Source organism: Castanea sativa, chromosome 2, assembly GCF_040712315.1.
Source record: "Castanea sativa cultivar Marrone di Chiusa Pesio chromosome 2, ASM4071231v1".
Taxonomy (NCBI): Eukaryota; Viridiplantae; Streptophyta; class Magnoliopsida; order Fagales; family Fagaceae; genus Castanea; species Castanea sativa.
In genome coordinates, this window is record NC_134014.1 from 18,472,262 (window position 1) to 18,495,958 (window position 23,697).

At 40.0% G+C, this 23,697-nt stretch overlaps 1 protein-coding gene across 1 annotated transcript; it reads left to right on the forward strand.

Annotated features, from left to right (window-relative positions):
- Window positions 1–23,364: 23,364 nt before the first annotated feature.
- On the forward strand, window positions 23,365–23,697 carry LOC142624992 (uncharacterized). The gene has a single exon (XM_075798707.1). The coding sequence runs from the start codon at window positions 23,365–23,367 to the stop codon at window positions 23,695–23,697; it is 333 nt and encodes a 110-aa protein (XP_075654822.1).

Sequence of the window (23,697 nt, forward strand, 5' to 3'; positions counted from 1 at the left end):
TTCATTACCAAACAATCACTCCAACCTATTGCAACCTTTGACTGATACTAGTGTAAGGAAGCATGTGACTTTGTCCTTCAAATTTAATATCTTTTGCCAAACCTTCTGTGAGTTGATTAGAACTTTTTCTTTTTCTTTTTTGGAAAAACGTGAGTTGATTAGAATTTAGACGATAACAAAAGCACTATTTGTCAAGGGTAAGGTTTATTTTCAAACTAGTTTACTAAAAAACTCTTTAAATTCATCTAATTTTATTTTTATTGGATGTTAATTTCGAAAATCTAATCGTTAAATTGTATATTCTTATTATATTCTTCATGCTCACAAATGTTTTAGAACATTAAAAATCAATTGCTATATTATTAAATAAATGTTTTAATTTCAAGTTTTTTTTTTATAAATTATGCATGAAATTTAAGTTTACTGATTAAATATTAAATTACAATTTATTTGAACGAAATTTGACATGTGTGTTATGATAATAAAGAACATGTAATTTAACAGTTAAATTTTCAAAATTTACATTCAATATATATATATATATATATATGAGGAGTTTAAAGATTTAAAGAGTTTATCTCCAAACTAGTTTAAAGAGAAACCTTTCTGAGTTCTCCATTTGTAGTTAGCCAAGAGACAAGGCATGAATGTTTATTATCTTGTTAGCATCTCAATTTGAATCTGTATTGTTAATAACAATGTTTCTACTACAAAGATAGGGTATAATCTCAAACTTAAAAGCCAAAGTGACTAGCTAACTAAGTCATTAATATCATGGTGGAATTAAGAATTTTTATTTTAGATCGAGGCAGAGTTGTAATACTAATATATATTAATCAAGAAGAACCCTAATTGATGCACAAACACATATAGACATGTATACAAACCTTAACATTTTAATACTAGAGTAAATCATAATTCAAACCTATTTTTTTTTAGTAGAATTCAACTTTTATCAACTTTTACGTATGTTTACTAAATATTTTTTTTTGGGGAGAACTATTCTTCTTTAAATTCTAATGAGTATACTGTATACACATATTTTACAGTTCGATATTAGACATATGCAAAAATATATAATTAAAAAACTTAATATCTCTTATTAAAATTATGCTCAAAGATGATCTTTCATAAAATAAAATCATCTTTTACCTTTCCCACAGTAAAATTTTGAAAATTTTCATATGCAATAAAAATTACTAAATAGTGTACCAGTGAATAATAAAATTTCAATGAAACCAATGAAGTATAAAATAAGTGAATGATCCAAACTTTAACAGATGTGCAAGAAAAAAGTTAACAATAAAATTAAATTGAGAAAAAATTAACAAGAAAAACCTTTTTTTGACATACATATATATACCGCATGCAGCGGTGTATATTGTACTATGTGAGCACGACCAATCTACAACCTTTTTTGTGGTGGATGTGTCTGTAAAATAATATCAGATAACCAATGAACTATTTTAATTTCAGTATTGTTTCTTCTTTGATCAGTGGTTGAGTCATGACCCCTTAAAATTTTTAAATAAGTCTATATTAAATGACAATTAAGTGTGTGTGTATCTATATATATATATATATATATATATATATATATATATGGCCACCAGATGTAAATATTAATGAACTCCAAATCTCAATTGACACCAAAAAAAAAATAAAAAATGTTACATCTCAAAATACATGAATATGTCTCAACTAACATGAAAAAAGAATTGACTAAAGAAGATAGATCTAAATATAAAGTTTGGCTATAAATTTTATTATAATCTAAAGTTACAATGAACTAAGAAAATGATTGTAAGAGGCAAAATTTTAAGCCAATTACAAAATGCCACATCAAAATTTAGTGGCAAATTTTGAATTAATGTCATTAAATTAATTAAATTAGATGATGACATGTGTCATCCAAATTGACATCACACTGGCATATCAAAATTTGCCACATGTCATTTGGCCCACAAGATAAAGATAAATTTCCTATTCAAAATTTATGGATAATTATCTTTATTAAAATAAATAAATAAAATAAAGATAAATTTTCTATTCAAAATTGATAGATAATTATCTTAATTAAAATAAATTAAATAGAGATAATGATATATCTTTGTTGATTGTTATCTTTATCAAAATATGATATAGATAAATAAAGATAATTATCTCTAAGAAGAATTTGGGCCAATCAAAAGTCTACTACATATTTGCAAGCATATCAACTCAAAGTGGAGCTTATCCTCTAAAATCACTATAAATAGAGGAGATCCTCTCTCATTTTGGGGACGAAGTTTTCAAGAAGCCCAAGCTCTGGAAAAATTCTGTCTCAAGAATCTTTGAAGAACTTGAAGCATCTTTGAAGAACTTGAAAAACATTCAAAGAGATTGCTTGAAGAACTTGAAGGACAACAAATCTCTAATAAGCTTAAGGCTAGAGATTCATTGTGAAGACCGTTCAATCCATCTTCCAACCAAAGTCAAGAAGATCTTTTGTTCGAGTTCTTTGAAGTTCTATTGGAAGTAAGCTAAAAAGCCTCCATAAACTTCAATAAACCCAAATCTTTGAAGCTCAGCGGATCAAGCCTCTAAAGCCCCGAAGAACTTCAACCTAAGAGTCACTTCAAGAACAATAAATCTCTAATAAGCTCAAAGCTAGAAATTTGTTGTGAAGACCATTCAATCCATCTTCCAACTAAAGACAAGAAAATTCATTGTTCGAGTCAAGTTCAATGAAGATAGAATCAGGGGGTATTCTTTTGTAAAAGAATTGAAATAGAGATTGTACTCATTATGTATCAATACAAATTTATATTTGCAAACCATATTTCTTTTCAATTGTTTGATTTTCTACAATTGGGAAATTTTGTGTTTACAATGATATCTTCAATTCTTATTGTTATCAATTCCATTCTTATTGTTAAAAAAATTATTAAAAAAAAAAAACTCTTAACTTGGTCCTTGAAAATATTTTAATAATAAGTTTATGGGTACCGAATTAACAGTCTTTTCTTTTTGGGTGTGATGGGTGAGAGAGTGTACAATTTTTTTAAAAGAACTTCTGTAGCAGAATTGATATTTTAGCTTAATAACGTAGGTAAGATTCCATATTATTTAAAATTTTACATAAGAATTAAAAAGTTGATGCCTGTAGTAGAATTGATATTTTAACCTTATAATCCAATTTAAAATTGTAAATAATAGCACGTTCAACATAATAAGGATCTTCTCAAAAAAAAAAACATAATTAAGGAAACCCAAACCAACGTATCATACCATATGATGAGGCCGAAAATATCACCAGTGAGTTGCAAGCGCTCCTCAAACGAAAGCAATACCTGCAAAAAGGAAACGAAAGACCTAGAAGAGAGCACCGGTGTGGTGTCGGCCGAATACCCTCCGAAGGTCAAGTTAGAGTCTTGTTCCTTTAACCCTAGAGTGCTAGAGTTAAGAATATTATGCATACCTTCATGCCTAGGGTTTCTGGGATATTTATATTGAGTAGAATTACCTTTCTTTAAGGATACAACTTCCTTCTCAAGTTCCTTTCCATATAGGAGTCTTCCCAAACGTGTGTCGCAAGAAGTCTAAGTGTACACGTTTGCGTGGGGATAAAGCAAAGGCTTATCTGAAGTACATCAAACGGCATGCCACGTGGCATCCATAATTAATTTATACAAGACGGATATTCAGCAACATCCAACCGTCATATCTGGGTCACCGATGGTGTCGATCCGTCCTCAACGTCTCCGTCCATTTATCATTTTTATCCCCTTCAGTTGCCCCCTTCAGTCCTTGGATCCGTCCTTATAACCTGACGGATCCATGGAATGACTTGAAGACAATGTATTAAATGGGAACGGGCTTGGTGTACCACGACAGATGACACGTGGCCTGTATTTCTGACGAAGAGCACATGGCCCTCGTGGATTGGCTATTTCCCAAATTCGAGGCGTCGCTTCGTATTCCGTGCCCTTTGCTCTATAAAAGGCCAGATATTCCTCCCTTCATTTCTTCTTCTTGTCAAAAACTTGTGAGCAGAGCGCAACCGTCACAACTACAGTGTCTTCCTGTCGTACAGCAAATCCGGTATGTATTCCAAACCTTTCTCCGTCTTTCTTTGAATTTCATTGTTTTAAGTATATGCACTTTCTTTAGAACCGTCGGTGTCTTAGGTTATACCGTCATAAATGTAGGTAATGTCTAGTGCGTCAAGTAACCAGTCGTTTGTCCGCGAGGGGGCGGGCTACGATGAAAAGTTTCCGTCAGGTCCAAGAGATCCTGACACTTCAAGTGAAGAGAGGAATCCGTCAAGTACCTCTTCTTCCCTTGACGGTGGTATAGAGACGGATAGTTCTGACTCGTCCAGCAGTGGCTTGGACGGTGTGGATCCCCCCGTTCAATCAATAATTGGCCCAGATGGGCTTAGGGAGTTCGTCATGTTGCCTCTCTGGACGGTAAATGATTTTAGGTCGTCCATGACTGAATCTCAACTCAACACACTTAGGACAAAGTACCAAATACCTGACAACATCCGTCTTCGTCTTCCCAACAAATCCGAGAAATGCTACTACAAGGGGTTAAACGGTGTTGGGATCTACGAGCAAGCTTTAAAGGCGGGGCTCAGATTTCCCTTAAGTTCTCTTCACCGTCGACTCCTTCAGTACCTTGGTCTGTCCGTCACCCAAATCTCCCCAAATGCATGGAGAGTGTTCATTGGGGTTGAGGTTTTGTATGGGGCAATGTCTGAAGGTGCCCGAAGGTTGACGGTGGAAGAATTTTTCCATTGTTATCGTCCAACAGAGATTGTCAAGTCCAAGGGGATGTATAGCTTTGCAGCTAGAAGTCCCTTATTGAGGCTCGTCAGTGACACTCCAGACTCAAATAGAGACTGGAAGAGTCGTTACTTCTTTTTGGAAGGGGACGAATGGATGTGCCATCCAGGAGATGTAACTAACATGCCCGTCGACACAACATGGGGCATAATGCCTCCGTCGGGTATGTGTACCCCTTTTTGTTTCCGTCCAATCTTTGAAGTTAATTTATTTTCTAGGTCTAACCGTCCTTTATTGCAGCTCGGGACCGTCCTCAGATTAACTTGGAGCAGTGGAGTTTCTTGGAGAGAATTTTTAACAAGACGAAACTGCAGGAAAGAACTTGGGCTCAGCTCGTCACCCTTGATACTCTGAATTGGTATTGTGACAGACCCGAACCTTCATCCGCTGCCCGTCAATACGACAACAGAATTCGGAAACGTAAGTTCGTCAAAACTATTCCCGTCTTTCATTTTTCTTATGGTTACTTTACCTTTCCTCTCTCATCCGTCTTTGATTTGCAGAGATGGATGCCGCCAGAAGGAGAGCCCTTATTAAACAGCAAGCAGCGAAGAAAAAGCAGGACGGAGGTCAAGCAAAGGGGACGACCCCCACGGTACCGTCAAAACGAACTCAACATGAGAAGACGGACCGTCCTCAAAAGAAACAAAGGACCACCGTCGAACCCGTCGTGGCCTTACAAGCTGAGAAAACGCCCATCAAACACGGAAAAGGAAAGGCTTAATGAAGGGTCCAGCACCTTCAGGGGAGAAACCACCCGTCCTTTTCCGGGAAGATTCGAACTATGCCCTTGAGAAGATGTCGTCCATGCTGACAGCTGACGACTACGTAGACCTTGGCAACCACTTGACGGAGGCGATGGGTGAAACAGGCCTCTTCACCCTTGCACAGGTAATTTTGGATCCGTCTAGTATCGTTGCTAAGTTCCTTTACACCCGTCATTATCATGACATTGTTTTTTTTTTTTTTTTTTTTTTTTTTTTTTTTTTTTTTTTTTTTTTTTTTAAGGCCATGGTGATGATGAAGGGGCTTTTTGGCCGTTGCCTTAATCATGAGACATCCATGGACCGTCTGAGACAAAAAAACAAGACGATGGAGGAAGAGTTACATGAGCTGAAGACCTATAAGATTAATGTGGACAGAAAGCTCAAGTGCTCGGAGCAAGTTAGAGGCGAAGTGGAGAAAGAGAATGGGCATCTACGCGAACTTTTGAAGGATAAAGAGAAGCAGCTGACGGAGACGGTGGCGAAGCTTGACAACACCAAGGAGATAGCCGTCCAAGAATACCATGATTCTGAGAATCTTCTGACGGAGCTTGGAAACTCCTTTGCAGACGGGTTCGATGACGCTATCCGTCAAGTTAAGTCGTCGTACCCTGACTTGGACGTATCTCATATCAACATTGATGCTCAAGGGCAAACACTCGCGCAATCCGTCCAGTCAGAAAGTACAGACGAAGTGTTTGCCGTCACTGCTCCAGCCGATGAAGGTGAAGTTCAACCTCCTACTCAGCCAGACGACGGTCCATTGGACGGGAACTCATCTCCGAAGAATGAATAGAATACTTTCCCTTTTGTAAAAAATTTCACTGTTTAGAGAACTTTGTTTGAACCGTCATTTGTAATTTTTGAACTTGACTTTATCAAATCTTTTTATTGCATGTGGCTTGCTCATTAACCGTCATGTATCCAGTTAACCCGTCCACTTTTTGAATGGACTTTCAAACGTATTTTTTCTAACCGTCCACCATGCAAACATTCACTTATGGGATGATCCGTCCACTCTGTGGACTAGGTTTTTACCCTTTGGGTGGTCCGTCCACTTTGTGGACTTGGAGGTTTTTCACCTTTTAGGTAGTCCGTCCACTTCGTGGACTAATAGGTTTTTCACCCTTTGGGTGATCCGTCCACTTTGTGGACTAGTAGGTTTTTTCACCCTTTGGGTGATCCGTCCACTCTGTGGACTAGTAGGTTTTTCACCCTTTGGGTGATCCGTCCACTTTGTGGACTTGTAGGTTTTTCACCCTTCGGGTGATCCGTCCACTCTGTGGACTAGTAGGTTTTTCACCCTTTGGGTGATCCGTCCACTCTGTGGACTAGTAGGTTTTTCACCCTTTGGGTGATCCGTCCACTTTGTGGACTTGTAGGTTTTTCACCCTTTGGGTGATCCGTCCACTTTGTGGACTAGTAGGTTTTTCACCCTTTGGGTGATCCGTCCACTTTGTGGAATTGTAGGTTTTTCACCCTTTGGGTGATCCGTCCACTCTGTGGACTAGTAGGTTTTTCACCCTTTGGGTGATCCGTCCACTCTGTGGACTAGTAAGTTTTTCACCCTTTGGGTGATCCGTCCACTTTGTGAACTTGTTTTTGATTTCATTGTAGACTTTCCGTCAGGATGTATAAAAAATTCCTCTCATAAGTTCAATAAACCAAATTGTTCATGAAAAAGAAAAACTGAGCTCTAAAAGGTAAAAGCCATAACATTCTAAAATTAGACTGAAAAGTAAGGCAGTAGGTATTGTGACTGCTGCACTATTGGTAGTACTTCTTCAGGTGCTCCGTGTTCCAGGGGTGGCCTAACTTCTTTCCGTCTAATGTCTCCAAGTAGTACGTTCCTTTCCTGCGCCATGAGATGATTCGGTACGGACCTTCCCAGTTGGGACCCAGCTTTCCCAGGGATGCATCTTTCGTAGCGCCAAGCACTTTTCGCAACACTAGATCTCCAACTTTGAAGTCCCGGTGCCGAACCTTAGAGTTGTAATGTTTTGCCATCATGTCCTGGTACCGTGCCAGTCTTTCGGCCGCTGTTGCCCTAACTTCATCAACAAGGTCAAGCTCTAGACGTAATGCTTCAGTATTCTTACTCTCGTCATAACTTTCTACGCGATAGCTCGTCAATCCCACTTCTGCTGGTATGAGGGCTTCAGCACCAAACGCCAATCGAAACGGTGTCTCTCCCGTTGGCGTTCTTGCCGTTGTTCTGTACGCCCATAAGACACTTGGTAGTTCGTCCGGCCATATGCCCTTTGCCCCTTCGAGCCGGGTCTTGATGATTTTTAACAAGGACCGGTTCGTAACTTCAACTTGTCGGTTGGCCTGTGGATGAGCGGGCGACGAGTAGTGATTCTTGATTCCCAGCTGAGAGCAAAAATCTCGAAACGCACTGTTGTCGAATTGCTTCCCGTTGTCTGACACGAGCACTCTCGGGATCCCATATCGGCAAACAATATTTCTCCATACAAAGTTGCGAATATTTTTCTCCGCGATAGTAGCAAGAGCTTCTGCTTCCACCCACTTGGTGAAGTAGTCGATACCAACCACCAAGAACTTCAGTTGTCTTGCCGCTATTGGAAATGGACCCATGATGTCTAACCCCCATTGTGCGAATGGCCATGGGGCCGTCATGGGTGTGAGTTCCTCCGTTGGCTGCCTGATAAGGTTGCCGAATCGTTGACACTTATCGCAGGCTCTTACGTACATGTGGGCATCCTTCTGCATTGTCGGCCAATAATACCCTGCCCGGAGTAGTTTGTGTACCAGAGATCTTGATCCTGAGTGGTTTCCACAGATCCCTTCATGAACTTCCCTCATTACGTAGTCTGCTTCGTCATGGCCCAAGCATCTTAGATAAGGTCGGGAGAATCCTCTTTTGTAGAGGATGCCTTTGATCAGAATGAATCGGGCAGCCCTAACCTTCAATTTCCTTGCTTCTTCCTTCCTGTTTGGAAGCTTTCCGTCCTTGAGGTACGCCACAATTGGAACCGTCCAATCATCTCTAGTGGTTAATTCCTGCACCTGAACATTATCTAGTAACGATGAATATTGGACGAAGGACAATACCTGCTCTGGGACGACCATAGGTTCGGCCGAAGCAGCCTTTGCGAGTCGATCCGCTTCTTGATTCTCTTCTCTCGGTATCTGAGTTATCGTGAATTGGAGGGCACTCGTCCGACCCTTCACCTCTTCGAGATACCTTCTCATTCGTTCATTCCTACAATCATAACTCCCATTAACTTGGCTAGATACGATTTGGGAATCGGAGTAGACCATTGCCTTCCTGGCCCCAGCTGCTATTGCAAGCTCCAATCCCGCCACCAGGGCCTCATACTCCGCTTCATTATTCGTAGCAGGAAACTCTAGACGGATCATACATTCAATCTTATCTCCTTCCGGGGTATGGAGTACAACTCCGATTCCTCCCGCATGTTTATTGGAGGATCCGTCTATGTGAATTCTCCATGTAGGCGTCTCTTCTGCCCCTTGCTCCTCATGTGTAGTGAATTCCGCAATGAAGTCTGCCAATATTTGTCCTTTCACAGCTGTTCGTGGCTGGTATTGGATATCGTACTCGCTTAGCTCGATAGCCCACAAAGCCATTCGTCCGGCGGTTTCAGGATTGTGCATTGCTCTTCGCAATGGCTGATCCGTCAGGATTGTCATTGTGTGTGCTTGAAAATACGGCTTCAGCTTTCGAGCTGCAGTGACAAGTGCGAAGACGAGTTTCTCTATCCGCGGGTACCTCTCCTCAGCGCCTCGTAGCGCCCTGCTCACAAAGTACACAGGCTTCTGGACCTTCCCTTCCTCTCTAATGAGAGCCGCACTTACCGCTGCCGATGAGACAGCAAGATACAGGAATAATTCTTCCCCCGGTGTAGATGGGCTAAGTAATGGCGGGGCAGACAGATATGCCTTTAATTCTTCAAATGCCCTTTGGCATTCGTCCGTCCACTCAAAAGATTTCCTTAGCGTTCTAAAGAAAGGGAGACACTTGTCGGTTGCTCTTGACACGAACCTATTTAAGGTTGCTATCTTTCCCGTCAGGCTTTGCACTTCCTTCACCGTCCTTGGAGGGGATAGATCCATAATTGCTTTCACTTTCTCGGGGTTGACCTCAATGCCCCGCTGGGACACCATGAACCCTAAGAACTTTCCAGCAGTTACTCCGAATGCGCATTTACTTGGGTTCAGCTTCATTTTGTACTTTCGAAGAGTGTCGAAAGTCTCCTGGAGGTCCCTCAGATGATCCGACGCCTTTACACTTTTTACCAACATGTCATCTACGTAGACTTGGACGTTCCGGCCAATCTGGTGCTCGAACATCTTGTTCATTAATCGTTGGTATGTGGCTCCTGCATTCTTGAGTCCGAATGGCATCACCTTATAGCAAAAAAGCCCTTGACTCGTCACAAATGATGTCTTTTCTTGATCTGTCTTCTCCAACTTAATCTGGTTGTACCCCGAGAAGGCGTCCATGAAGCTCAACAACTCATGTTTTGCGGTAGAGTCGACTAAGGCGTCAATTCGCGGGAGCGGGTAGCTGTCTTTAGGGCACGCTTTATTTAGATCCGTGAAATCAACGCACATTCTCCACTTCCCATTTGACTTTTTGACCATTACCACATTTGCCAGCCAGTCTGGGTAGTACACCTCTCGTATGAAGTCCGCTTCTCGTAGCTTCTGCACTTCCTCTGCTGCAGCTCGATCCCTTTCGGGGGCGAATACGCGTTTCTTTTGTCGGACTGGAGAGAACGAAGGTGATACGTTTAATTTATGGACTATGACTGTCGGATCTATCCCCGGCATGTCGTCATGGCTCTATGCGAACACATCTTGGTTTTCTTTGAGGAAGAGTAGGAGCGCATGTCGAATCGTTTGGTCGACCGAAGTTCCTATCCTGGTGGTTCGATCGGGCCTTGAATCATCTAGTTGGACTTCTTCCAATGTCTCCACGGGTTCTGCCATTGTTCTCTGTTCTTCGATGCTCATTGTCTGTACATGGTCATCCATCTCCATCATGGCCACGTAGCATTCCCGTGCAGTTACCTGATTTCCGCGTAGTTCTCCAACCCCATGTTCAGTGGGAAACTTGATCATCAGATGGTAGGTTGAAGTGATGGCTTTCCATGCATTGAGAGTAGGACGTCCGAGTATGGCGTTGTATGCTGAGGAACAATGAACCACTAGAAAGGAGATATTTTTAGTTATCTGTCGTGGGTAGTCTCCTACCGTCACCTCCAATGTGACGGATCCTAAAGGATGGACCCGGGTTCCCCCAAAGCCGACGAGGGGCCCGCGTGCCGAGACCAGGCGCTCCTTTGCAATCCCCATCTGCTGGAACGCAGGATAGTAAAGGATGTCTGCTGAGCTCCCGTTGTCTACCAGAACTCGGTGGACGTTGAAATCCCCTACCTGTATGCTAACCACAAGCGCGTCGTCATGGGGGTGGTGGAGGCGCCGGGCCTCGTCTTCAAAAAACTCGATATTGGAGTCGTTTCGCCATATTCTTTCTAACGAAGGTCCCGTCGACTGGACACTTTGTACCGTCCGTAAATAGGTCTTTCTGGCCTTCTTGGACGATCCTACTGAAGCGTTGCCCCCCATTATCATCCGTATGTCTGCTACCGGTGGTCTGGGACGCTCGTTTTCCCGTCTAGGATTCTGCTCCTGAGGATGATCAGTTCTTTCCTTTCTCACGAACCTTTGCAACCTTCCTTGCCTTATAAGGGCTTCAATTTGTTGTTTCAAATCATAACAATCCGTCGTATCATGGCCGTGGTCACGGTGAAAGCGGCAATATCTGTCTCTTGGCCTCTTGTTCGGATCTCCCTTCAATTTGCCCGGGAATGTCAAGCTTCCTTCATCTTTGATTTGCATAAGCACTTGGTCAATTGGTGCTGTGAGAGGGGTGAAACTTGTGAACATTCCTGAAGGCGGTTTGGGTCTCCGGTCTTCTCGTCGATCTCTGGTTCTAGCCACTTTTCGTCCGTTATCTGGTTTCATATCTTCCTCTCTTTCCCTTTTCTTTGGTTTGTAGTCTTCTCTGGCCAGCAAGGCATCCTCCGCGTTCATATACTTTGTCGCCCTGTAATAGACATTGAACATAGTCTTTGGGTCATTCTTACATAGGGAAAATAAGAACTTACCCTCTTGTAACCCGTTTGTAAATGCTGCCACAAGTGTCTTGTCGTCTGCCTCGTCTATCGAGAGGGATTCCTTATTAAAGCGGGCTATATAAGACCTTAATGTCTCACCCTCTCGTTGTTTAATTCCCAGTATACATGCAATAGACCTCTTGTGTCGATGACTTCCAATGAAGTGTGATACAAACTGTGCACCCAATTCCTTAAAAGTGCCGATGGAATTAGGCGTCAACTTGCTGTACCAATCCCTCGCAGGCCCTTTCAAGGTGGTGAGGAAAGCCCTGCACATGATTTCGTCCGGTACACCCTGAAGATGCATTAGAGTTCTGAAAGACTCTAGGTGATCCAACGGGTCCTTGGATCCGTCATAGTTTTCCACATGGGGCATTTTAAACTTTGAAGGGACGGGGTATGAATTCACCAACGCTGTGAATGGTGAATCCGTTCTATGGACTAGGTCGTCCAGATTGCTGGATACTCGTCCCTTAAGGGCATTCATCATTGCATCCATACGTTCCCTCATCTCCTGCATTTCGGTGGCTATGTGTGTCGGCACAGGGTCTAAAGCCAGCGGTTGATTGGTTTCTTGTCGCTCGGGTCTAGTCGGAGCGTTGCTGCCCTCAGGTCTTTCCGCGTTCCTTCCTTCGGGACTAGCTCCCTCCTGATCTTCCTGTGGTGCGCTCTGATGTGCGGTTATTTGCCGCAACTGCTCTTCTAAATCATGGTTCTGCTTAGTGAGCCGCTCAACTGCCGCTGCAAGCGTTTGGACCTGCCTTTCCAAAGCGGTGGCGCGTGGTTCGTCGCCTTGATTGTTGTTCGTTGCCATCGATCGGGTGAGTGCCATGCAACTCTTTGTCTCAGGGATAGAGCGAGGTTGAAATAATCCGAAGTTTTTCTTCCTCCTCCTTAGTTGAATTCCCCACAGACGGCGCCAACTGATGAGGCCGAAAATATCACCAGTGAGTTGTAAGCGCTCCTCAAACGAAAGCAATACCTGCAAAAAGGAAACGAAAGACCTAGAAGAGAGCACCGGTGTGGTGTCGGCCGAATACCCTCCGAAGGTCAAGTTAGAGTCTTGTTCCTTTAACCCTAGAGTGCTAGAGTTAAGAATATTATGCGTACCTTCATGCCTAGGGTTTCTGGGATATTTATATTGAGTAGAATTACCTTTCTTTAAGGATACAACTTCCTTCTCAAGTTCCTTTCCATATAGGAGTCTTCCCAAACGTGTGTCGCAAGAAGTCTAAGTGTACACGTTTGCGTGGGGATAAAGCAAAGGCTTATCTGAAGTACATCAAACGGCATGCCACGTGGCATCCATAATTAATTTATACAAGACGGATATTCAGCAACATCCAACCGTCATATCTGGGTCACCGATGGTGTCAATCCGTCCTCAACGTCTCCGTCCATTTATCAATTTTATCCCCTTCACCATATATAGGTTCTTTTTCTTTTCTTTTTTTGATAAGATATATAGGTTCATTAGCAAGAACATATCCCACTTGTAGCTGAGAATTAAATAGCAGCAAAAGGTACATGCATAAACAGTAGCAGTCATCAGAACAGAGGATATTATGAGTTGCAGCTCTTATTATATGACATATATACTAATACTAACATAAGATTGAGCCCAACTAGCTAGCTAGTTAGGCTCAGCTCAGTTGGATGGTGGAGGCTTGTGTTTTGGGCGTGGCTTCGAACCTTTGGGAGGTTTGCCATCCAGGTTTGGTTCCTTAGATGAAGGTGGTCTGTGTGGTGGTAATAGAGAGCCTGCTGGTCTATGTGCAATTGGCGGCTTTTCCTCACGAAAACCATCAGGTGGTGGTTTATGGTGATTAGCAAGAGAGTGAGTGGTGAGAAGCACCGCTCCGATGAGCAAAACTAACAAGAGTTTGGGAGACATTTTGGGCTTGCTCTTCAAAGGCTTATTAGAATTATGCGGTGCAAATTTCTGAGAAACTTGGTGGCCTTATCTACACAGGCCGCATGTTTGTTTGTTTGTTTGTTTGTTTTTTTTTTTTTTTGCCCTTTTTTGATAAGGAAACTATTAGTTCACAAGGTGTATTTTTTTGACCGAATGATAGAAGTTCACAAGGTGTATTTAGTTTGACCTACTTTTGTTCTGTTCTATAGATTTATTTCTTTCTGAATTTTTCTACAGGTTTATAGAACCGCCTCCACATGGGGAATTATAGATTTTTCTTCTAGTTTCCGGTGTTATCGTGATAGAGTGCATTTGTAACCCACCGCTAATATATATATATATATATATATATATATATATATATATATATATATATATATATTAGTTTGACTATAAACTTAGTTGTAATCATTTCAATAATTACAATTTCGATCATATTTTTATTGGATATGAATTTTGACAAATCTATTATTGAATTTTTTTTATTCATATATTCTTCATACTTGAAAAATCTACAAAATATCAAAGCCCAATAGTTATGTCATTAATTAAATGTTTAAATTTCAAATTTTTATAGTCTAAAATTAGGTATAGAAAATAAGTTTTTAGTTTGAATAATAGATAATATCTTATTAATATGAAATATGTTAAAACCGTGAAAAAAATACAATTTAATAGTTGGATTTTTTTTCCTTCAAAATACGTAATCATATTTATTTTTTTAGTGTGAAATATAGCCATTGGATACAACCAAATATGTAGTCTAACTTTGTTCTTTATTTTTCTTCTTTTTTCATAGGTAAAGGATCTAATGAGGAGAAAGTTCATGTTTGATTATTTGTATCATAAAATTTCAAATGAGGAGTATATGTGTGTATGTTGAACTTTATTTAGATGGAAAATGCCACAAGTGAAGTTGAGGATGGAAAGTTGTGGCCTCCCCTAGTGAAGAAGCATTTCATAGATGTGTTGGTAGATGAGGGAGTTAGAGGGAACATGCCTTAAAGGCCAATTTAAGAAAGGAATTTGGGGATCCATTCAGCACGAGCTTAACCTATGCACAAATAAAAATTACCAAAAAGAAAAACTTAGGCAAAAATATCAAAGATTGAAGGTTCGACACCGAGTCTTCTCCGAGCTCCTCGGATGTTCGGGAATCAAATAAGATCTCGTTGCAAAAATGGTTGTAGGAGGTGATGCAGCATGGGCAAGTGCAATTGTGGTAAGTGCTGAACATAATTGAACATAATATTACCAAAGTCATTTGTATTGGTTTTTATATAGATAAATCGTTTAACCCCATATATACGATTGTTAATAGGCCAATCATCGATGCATGTAGTTCCGCAAAAAGGGGCTAGAACACTATGAGATGTTGGGCCAGCTTTTCAATGCCAACACTACCATGGGCTCGCTACAAATTTCATCTGCCCGACCAGCTCTAAAAAATTCCGAAGAGCGAGAGCTAGATGCGGCCTTCCTATCAATGCGGTCTTCCTTTCCTATGATTGATGTTGCATGTTTATTTTCTATTTCATTACAAGTTGCAAGGAAACTCACAATTTGAATGGTCTTGGTTTATGCTTCCTAAGGTTTGATTATTTCTTTCTTTCATCTGCCTATACTTTCGTTCCTTTTTGTGAATAATTTTTATTGTTTAATTATAAATTTTTTTTTTTGTTTTCCTATCATTGATATTGCATGTTTATTTTTTGTTTCATAACAAGCTGCAAGGAAACTCAGAATTTTAATGGTTTTGGTTTATGGTCTGCAAAACGAATTCCAACTATTCCTAAGGTTTCATTACTCCTTTCTTTCATTTGCCTATTGTTTTCGTCCTTTTTATGAATAATTTTTATTCTTTAATTATAAAAGTTTTTTTGTTTGTCTATGATTGATGTTGCATGTTTATTTCTTGTTTCTTAACAAGTTGCAAGGAAACTAGCGAATTGTTTGAATTGCAAATGAGAGTTCTTATAATGCATTAATATTTCGTTAATATTTCAAAAAACCTGTTTATATTGCACACACAGGGCTGTCTCCCCATGCTTTAGAAATTGAATTTCAAAACACTTTTGGTTCTACTTCTGCTTTTCCCCTAATTGCGTAATAGTATATGCTATTTTACCATAAAAAAGTGTTGGTAACTTATATGATAAAGGGTCTGTAAATAGCTTATTGTCTTAACAAAGGTCTTCTATGTTTTCATAGTTTATGTCCTTATTTGCTGTGCTTTTTTTGCCCACAGGAGATTGTCATAAAATTGGGAAACTTTGTTGCCAATGAACTGAGGCTTTTAAACTACTTATTTCCTTACCAAAGGTCAACTCTTTTTTATTGTTTATGTTGCTATTATTATTGGTCAATTATTTGATAGGCTGTTGATATTCTATTTATTGGAGCTTTTAGTGTTCTTATTTGAACGGTAGTCACAATTGTACCAAAACTTCCTATTATCCCTTGAATCTATTCTCAATTCATTAAAAAATTTGAAGAGTAGTTAGCTGTGATTTTCCATAGTAACTGCTTATTTTGTTAACAAAGGTTAGTTTTTTTCCCCTGTTTATGTTGTGATTACAAAAATATGGTTAGTATTTAACCCTAATAATATTGTTGTTAATATTACCAGTAAATTATGACTTATTGTTAATATGATTTTCATTAGAGCCTTTAACATTTTTTTAATGGTATTCCCAAACTACCAGCACTTTGTATTTTTCCAGCTAATAAACTTTCAAGTACTTAATAAATATGGTGAGTGCTTAGCGGTACTGCTGTGTTAGTGGTTTGATAATACAAGTATATTATTTGAGATAGTTATGGATGAAGCACGAGCTAAAAGGTCAAAAAGGCGTTCGATTTTAAATAATAAAAAAAAGAGCTATCCGAACTCAAGTAGATATGCATTGTAGAAGTGAAGTGGATCTTGGCAACCTATTTGATGTTCCTATTTCGTATGGTCCTGGTACCTCCACCCTTCATCGTAAAACCAGCAATGGAAATCTATTTGAGGTACCTATTTCGTCTGGTTCTGGTATCTGTACCATTGAAAATCATGAGAAAAATGGTGCTACTAAGAAATGGAAATCGGGAAAAATATTGGGAATTATCAACAAACAATTACTAAAGGCTCCTATTATTGGATGTGATTTTCATTTTGGTAATGTGGATGTCTCAATTGAATGACGAAATCCTCCAAAGATGTGACAAAGAAGTTATAGATCACAGCTTATTAGATGTTCTTGTGGATGTGATAGTAGAAGAGGTGGCAACTGATTTTATTCCAAATAATGCAAATACTATATTTGGGAGCACTTCACATGAATCCAATACAATATCAGGTTAGCCTTTTGTTATACTAATAATGTGTAATGGTTGTTTGGAATCTATCTTTGCACTACTAATGATGGTAAATTCAGTAGATGATCTTTTTAATGAGCACTCGATCCACATGATAAGCCCCGCCGAAGTTGTTGCCCCTACAGGTAATGAATGGAATAGAACTTAATTTTTTCCTTTTAATTTTTTTTTGTTCACATGCCTTTCAAAACTATATGTATCAACATCCAAATTAAAATGCATACATATGAATGTTTGGAAAAACACCCGAAATCCAATTTGTTTTCCATTACTCCATGAGTAAACCCAACTACCTAAGTAGCTGAAATAAATAAATAGCTGCCTGTTTTCTTTCACTTGCCCGCTAGCATTACAATCAACAATAAGACTCTCCATTAACCCCTCTCTGTTGTAAGTTACCAATTACCTCTTCACCTCTTCGTTGTTTTTGTTAATAACACTTTTATCTTCTTTTCCCTTACCAAAGATAAATGAGTTTCATACTTCTATTAATGGTTTCACAAACAAAACCAGATCAGCCCTCTAATTAGCCGGCTTTCTTAAAAACATTGAACCTTGTGCCAATACCTCTTTGACTCTGTTTTTGTCTCCCTTTCTGTTTATTATTTGTTTGAAACACATACTTAAAGTAAGTAAGTGTCAGAAATACTGAATTCAATAGTATTGTATTTCTTTCTGAAAGAATATACATGAGTGCCTTTATATAAGAGGCATATGAGTGCAGTACGAGTAAATATGAGTGTAGTACAAGTAAGAGTGCTATACAAGTAAACTAGTTGGGCCTAAAGCCTACAACATTATACATGTTAACAGCCCCCCTCAAACTCAAGGTGGATGTGAGACCAACTTGAGGTTGTCAACCAAAGTATGAAGGCGTCCCTTAGGATGTGACTTGGTAAAAATATCTGCAAGTTGATCTGTAGAGGAGACTGAGATTAATTTGAGAGCACCATGGACAAGATGATAACGGATAAAATGACAATCGATCTCGATGTGTTTAGTCCGTTCATGGAAGACATCATTGTGAGCAATATAAATGGCACTCTTGTTGTCACAATAAAGAGGAGTAGCAGAGGATGTAGACACACCTAAGTCTTTGAGAAGCCATCGTAGCCAAAGGAGCTCAGATGTGGTATCAGCAAGGGCATGATATTTTGCCTCAATACTAGAGTGGACCACATGAGTTTGTTTCTTGCTTCGCCAAGAAATTAGAGAAGAACTAAGAAGAAAGCAATATCCAGTGGTGGACCTGCGATCAGTGGGATCTCCTGCCCAATCGGCATCAGAAAATGCACGAAGAACAAGAGGAGACTGAGCAGAGTAGAAAAGACCATGGAAGAGAGTGCCCTTTAGGTACCGAAGAATGCGCAGCATAGTGAGTCGATCGTGGAGCAGACAGATACTAGCTCACCTGGTGAACAGCATAGGAAATGTTTGGACGACTAGCAGTAAGATAAACTAGGCTACCAACTAAGCGTCTGTAAAGAGAGGGATTAGACAATGGTTTCCCCCCTGAGGGAGTCAGATGCGTATTAAGCTCGACTGGAGTGTCAACAGTCTTGCTATCAGTAAGTCCAGCTCTAGACAAGAGTTCAGAGGCATACTTGGCTTGAGTAATGTAAAGTCCATCTGTAGAATCAGTGATTTCAAGACCCAAGAAGTAGCTGAGATGTCCAAGATCTTTCATCTCAAACTGCTGACTGAGAAAATCCTTGAGTTCTTGAATGCCACTAAGGTTATCACCAGTTATGATCATATCATCCACATACAAGAGAAGTAAAATAGTGCCTTTGTCAGTGCGACGAAGAAATAAGGCAGAATCATAATGACTGGCCATGTAACCCAAACGAGAGATGGTAGAGCTGAATTTGGCAAACCAAGCATGTGGAGCTTGTTTAAGGCCATAAAGTGCACGTCAAAGGTGACAAACCTTGTTTGATTCAACAGAGAGAACATGGGGAGGTTACATATAAACTTCTTCACTTAAATCCCCATTAAGAAATGCATTTTTGACATCCATCTGGAAAAGATCCCATTTACTGGCAGCAGCAACAGCTAAGAGGGCACAAACAGAAGAGATACGAGCAACCGGAGCAAAGGTCTCTTCATAATCAATCACATACTCTTGTGTAAAACCTTTTGCAACAAGACGAGCTTTGTAGCGCTCAATGGACCCATCAGAGCGAGTCTTAATCTTGTAGATCCACTTACAACCAACCACAGATTTCCCAGGGGGGAGAATGGCCAAGTCCCAAGTATGGTTTTTAGATAATGCATCAAGTTCCTCTTTCATTACAATCTGCCATAAAGGGTCAGTGGAAGCCTCACGATAGGTGTGAGGCTCGTGTAGTGTAGCAAGGGCAGTGTAACAATGATAGTCAAGTAAATGTGCAGGAATGGACCTTACCCGAGTTGAGTGACGAGGTGGAATGTCTTGTGCATGATCTTCAGGCGGAGCAGGAGCAGGGGAACCAAGATCAGGGTTGGGTAGCTCGTCTTCGATCTGTTCATCTTCCACCTGTTCATTAAAGGGGGAACTAGGAAAGGGATCAAGGATTTCTGGTGGTTGGGCAGAGAAGTCAATAAGAGAATCAGGAGCAACTACAGGAGGATCAGGATCAGCTATAGGAGGGTTAGGAGCAGCTACAGAAGGAATATGTGTCTCATTTGGAAATAGATCTAAGACAGAAGAGGAAGATAGAGAAGAACGGAAGTGAGAGAGCTCGACAAAGAGGCGATGTTCCCAAAAGACAACATTGCGGGAGATACAAAGACGATGAGAAATAGGATCATAACACCGATACCCCTTTTGGGATTCTCCATAGCCAAGAAAACAACAAAGTCTTGACTTAGGCTCAAGTTTGTTATACTCATGTGATTGAAGAAGAACGAAACAAGCAGTGCCGAATGAGCGTAGGTGGTGATAATCTGGAGGTGACCCAAAAAGGCGCTCATATGGAGTTTGATTTTGGATGACAGGACTGGGAATGCGATTAATAGCATAAACAACATGAAGAGTAGCTTCACCCCAAAAAGGAGCAGGAACTTTGGCAGAGAGAAGAAGAGTACGAACAGTGTCAAGAATATGACGAAATTTTCGTTCGGCTCTACCATTTTGCTGAGAGGTACCTGGACAAGTTAGTTGATGAACAGTGCCATAGGAATGCAAAACAGATTGGAAAGCATATTGAGTGTACTCAAGAGCATTATCAGATCGAAAAATTTTGATACGTTTAGAAAATTGAGTTTCAACCATTTTTGCAAAATTAGAATACACTTGTAATAGTTCAGAACGATATTTCATATTAAAGATCCAGCTATAGCGAGAGTAATCATCAACAAAGACAACAAAATATCGAGATCCACCAATACTAGAGATAGAGGAAGGTCCCCAAACATCAGAATGAATAAGGTCAAAGATATCAGTGGATATAGATTCATTAGAATTGAAAGGCAAAGCTGGTTGTTTTCTTAACTGACATGAAACACAATCAAAATTTTCTGTAGACATTGAACCTAACAAACCTCTAGAAGCCAATTGTTGTACACGGGAAGAAGATGCATGACCAAATCGAGCATGTCAAAGAGCAAGAGAAGGAATAGAAGAAACTGCAGTAGCTACGGCAATAGAAACAAGAGCAACAAGTGGAAGACGAAGGTTGTCCACGGGAAACATACGCCCAACTCTGGGACCGGTCCCTTGCTCCTGTCCCGTCCTTGGATCCTGCACAATACACCCAGAGTAATCAAATATAATTCGATAACCCAACTCAGCTAATTGTCCCACAGAAAACAAATTGTAAGAAAGGTCAGGAACATTAAAGACCCCAGAAATGGAGAGGTTAGAGGTTGAAACAGAACCTATATTATGACCAGACATTGTGGAACCATTTGCTGTGCGAATAGTAAGAGGGTGTGGTGCAGGTTTAAGTTCAGAAAATAAGGACGAGTGAGGTGTCATGTGATTGCAACAAGCAGAATCCATAAGCTAAGAGGAAGGAGACATACCAGATAAAGTTGAGAGAGAAGAGGAATAAGATGCATTACCAACCATATGAATAACATTGGCGATGATGTTTTTAAGGTCACCTGTGGTCATGGTGAAAGTGCGACCTGAAGACTTAGACTGTACAGAGACGAGAGCCATTGGTTGGACACTCTCAATGTTAGCAATAGTGGCAATAGAAATTGAAACAGCTGATTTATTGCGCTGAAAGCAAGTTTCAATATTATGGCTAAAACGTTTGCAAAAATTACAAAAACTACAAAAACGTTTGCTGGATTGTCGGCAACGATTGTTGCAAAAGGAAGAATACTTGTCCTTATGCTTCATTTAGAAGCAAAATATGCAAAAATGGATTGCAAAAAAGAAATCTACGCGAAAAACTAAGTAAGGAGAACCTGGACTGCAAAAAGTCAACGGTCAACGGTCAAAGTCAACAGTCAACGGCCAACAGTGACGTGGCGGGTGACGTCAGCAGCGCACTGGAGGATGACGTCAGCGATGACGTGGTAGTGATGACGTGGCAGTGATGCCGTGGCTGGGGCTGACGTGGCAGTGATGATGTGGCTAGGGTTGACGTGGCAGCGATGATGTGGCTGGGCTGACGTGGCTAGGGCTGACGTCAGCAGGGGCAGTCAGGCGCGTGGCGGCGCGTGAGCAAGCGGTTCGGCGTGTGGCGGCGTGTGATCTTCAGTGCAGAAGCTCTGGGCGGCGCGTGAGAGCGCGTGGAGCCTCCAATGACTGTGAGGTTTTCATGAAAAGGTAGATCGGAGAAAGACGATCTTCGTGGTACCTTCGGAAAATTTTTCGAAGCAATATTCACGGCGGTGCCGAAAAAGGCAGTGGTCTTTGCAGTGTTCAAATTCCTCAACAGTGGCTGCTACAGGTTCGGAACCTGAGGACGATGTCTGGAAGACTCGAAGATTCAACGGCGAAAGGCTGTGGCAGTTGTTGTGACAGCGGAAGCAATATTGAGAATGGAGTTACACCAATAAAGACAAGACTGCTAAGAAAAGGTCAAAGCAGTGGCTCTGATACCATGTCAGAAATACTGAATTCAATAGTATTGTATTTCTCTCTGAAAGAATATACATGAGTGCCTTTATATAGGAGGCATATGAGTGCAGTACGAGTAAATATGAGTGTAGTACAAGTAAGAGTGTTATACAAGTAAGAGTGCTATACAAGTAAACTAGTTGGGCCTAAAGCCCACAACATTATACATGTTAACAGTAAGAATCTAACTAAAGCTTCATTTTGTCCTGGACTCTATATATTTAAATAAAACCTATGAACGAAAATATTTATGCTCTTTTTAAAAATTGTTTGCTCTCACTATATGTATGGACACCCAAATTAAAAATGCATCCACATGAATTTTTGAAAAACAGTCGAAATCCAGTCTGTTTTGAATTAGCAATTTTTCAGATTTATCTATTTAATTGTAGAGCTAAACAAGTTGGTTCCAATAACTACCAATTTTATATTTTGCATTCTAACTAAAACTTGATTTTGTTCTAGATTCTTTAAATTTAAATAAAGCCTGCTAAATAAATTATTTATGCTCTTTTTAAAAATCACTTCCTCTCATTAGTTGGTAATTGTTTAGTTGTGCTCACTGTTGATTTTGTACCCTTTTCTGTTAATTGGCCTCCTTCTCATGCCACATCTCTTGATTGATAGATTTATTGACTCAGCAAGATACACAACCTGAGATTACTACTTCAAATGTCCCCTTGAAGCGTAAGTTCCATTTTATTCATTATTTTTAAATCCTTTGAAATTTATGTTTGGCATCGTTGCACATGCTATCTAACTCCCATTCGATATTGCTGATTCTAATAAGTAAATTCACTGAACCATGGAATTTTGGCAAGCCAACACAAACTTGTGAGAGCTGTGGGGCTATTCTATGGTATGAAGAGAGGAATGTATGTTAGAAGTTAAACTTGTTTGTAATTAATCCTTCATAAATAAGTGAGTTTCATAAGTTAATGTAGTGGGAAGTTTATTGAAGTTATGTGTGAGATTTATGAATATAAGAGTTAGAAAATAAATGTAGTGAGAGTTAAAGGTTGGATGGTGTACTATATAAACCCATTCATCCGTCAAATTCTATGCAAGAGTTGAAGAGAAATACAAAACTTTAAAGAGTTCTAACTCTTCCCTCTCCACTCTCTCTCTCTTTATTTAATTTGTGAGTGTGAGTCTTTTCTACACACTAAGTAGTGTGTGGATATTTGTGAGAGTAACTAAGGAAAGGTCCATCAATATTTTGTTTTATTTCCAACAAAGTGGTATCAAAGCCAATCGGTTCGTGATGAGAATGGCTATTGCTAATGGGATGGTGTCATTCCAATTTCCTCGACTTACTAAACAAAACTTTGAAAATTGGAGTATCCGAATGAAGGCGTTGCTCGGATCTCAAGATGCGTGGGAGATTGTGGAGAAAGGTTATGTGGAGTCACAAGATGAAGAATCTTTGACCCAAAACCAAAAGGAAGCCTTGCAAAAAGCTCGAAAGAAAGATCAACAAGCACTTACGTTGATCTATCAAGGCTTGGATGAAACTATGTTCGAGAAAGTTGCAAATGCAACTTCATCCAAGCAAGCATGGGAGATTCTTAAAAACTCTCTAACGGGAGTTGATAAAGTGTAG

What these genes read in the sequence shown, in the direction of transcription:
- LOC142624992 (XM_075798707.1), top strand. Translation starts at nt 23,365, where the DNA reads ATGGCTATTGCTAATGGGATGGTGTCATTCCAATTTCCTCGACTTACT.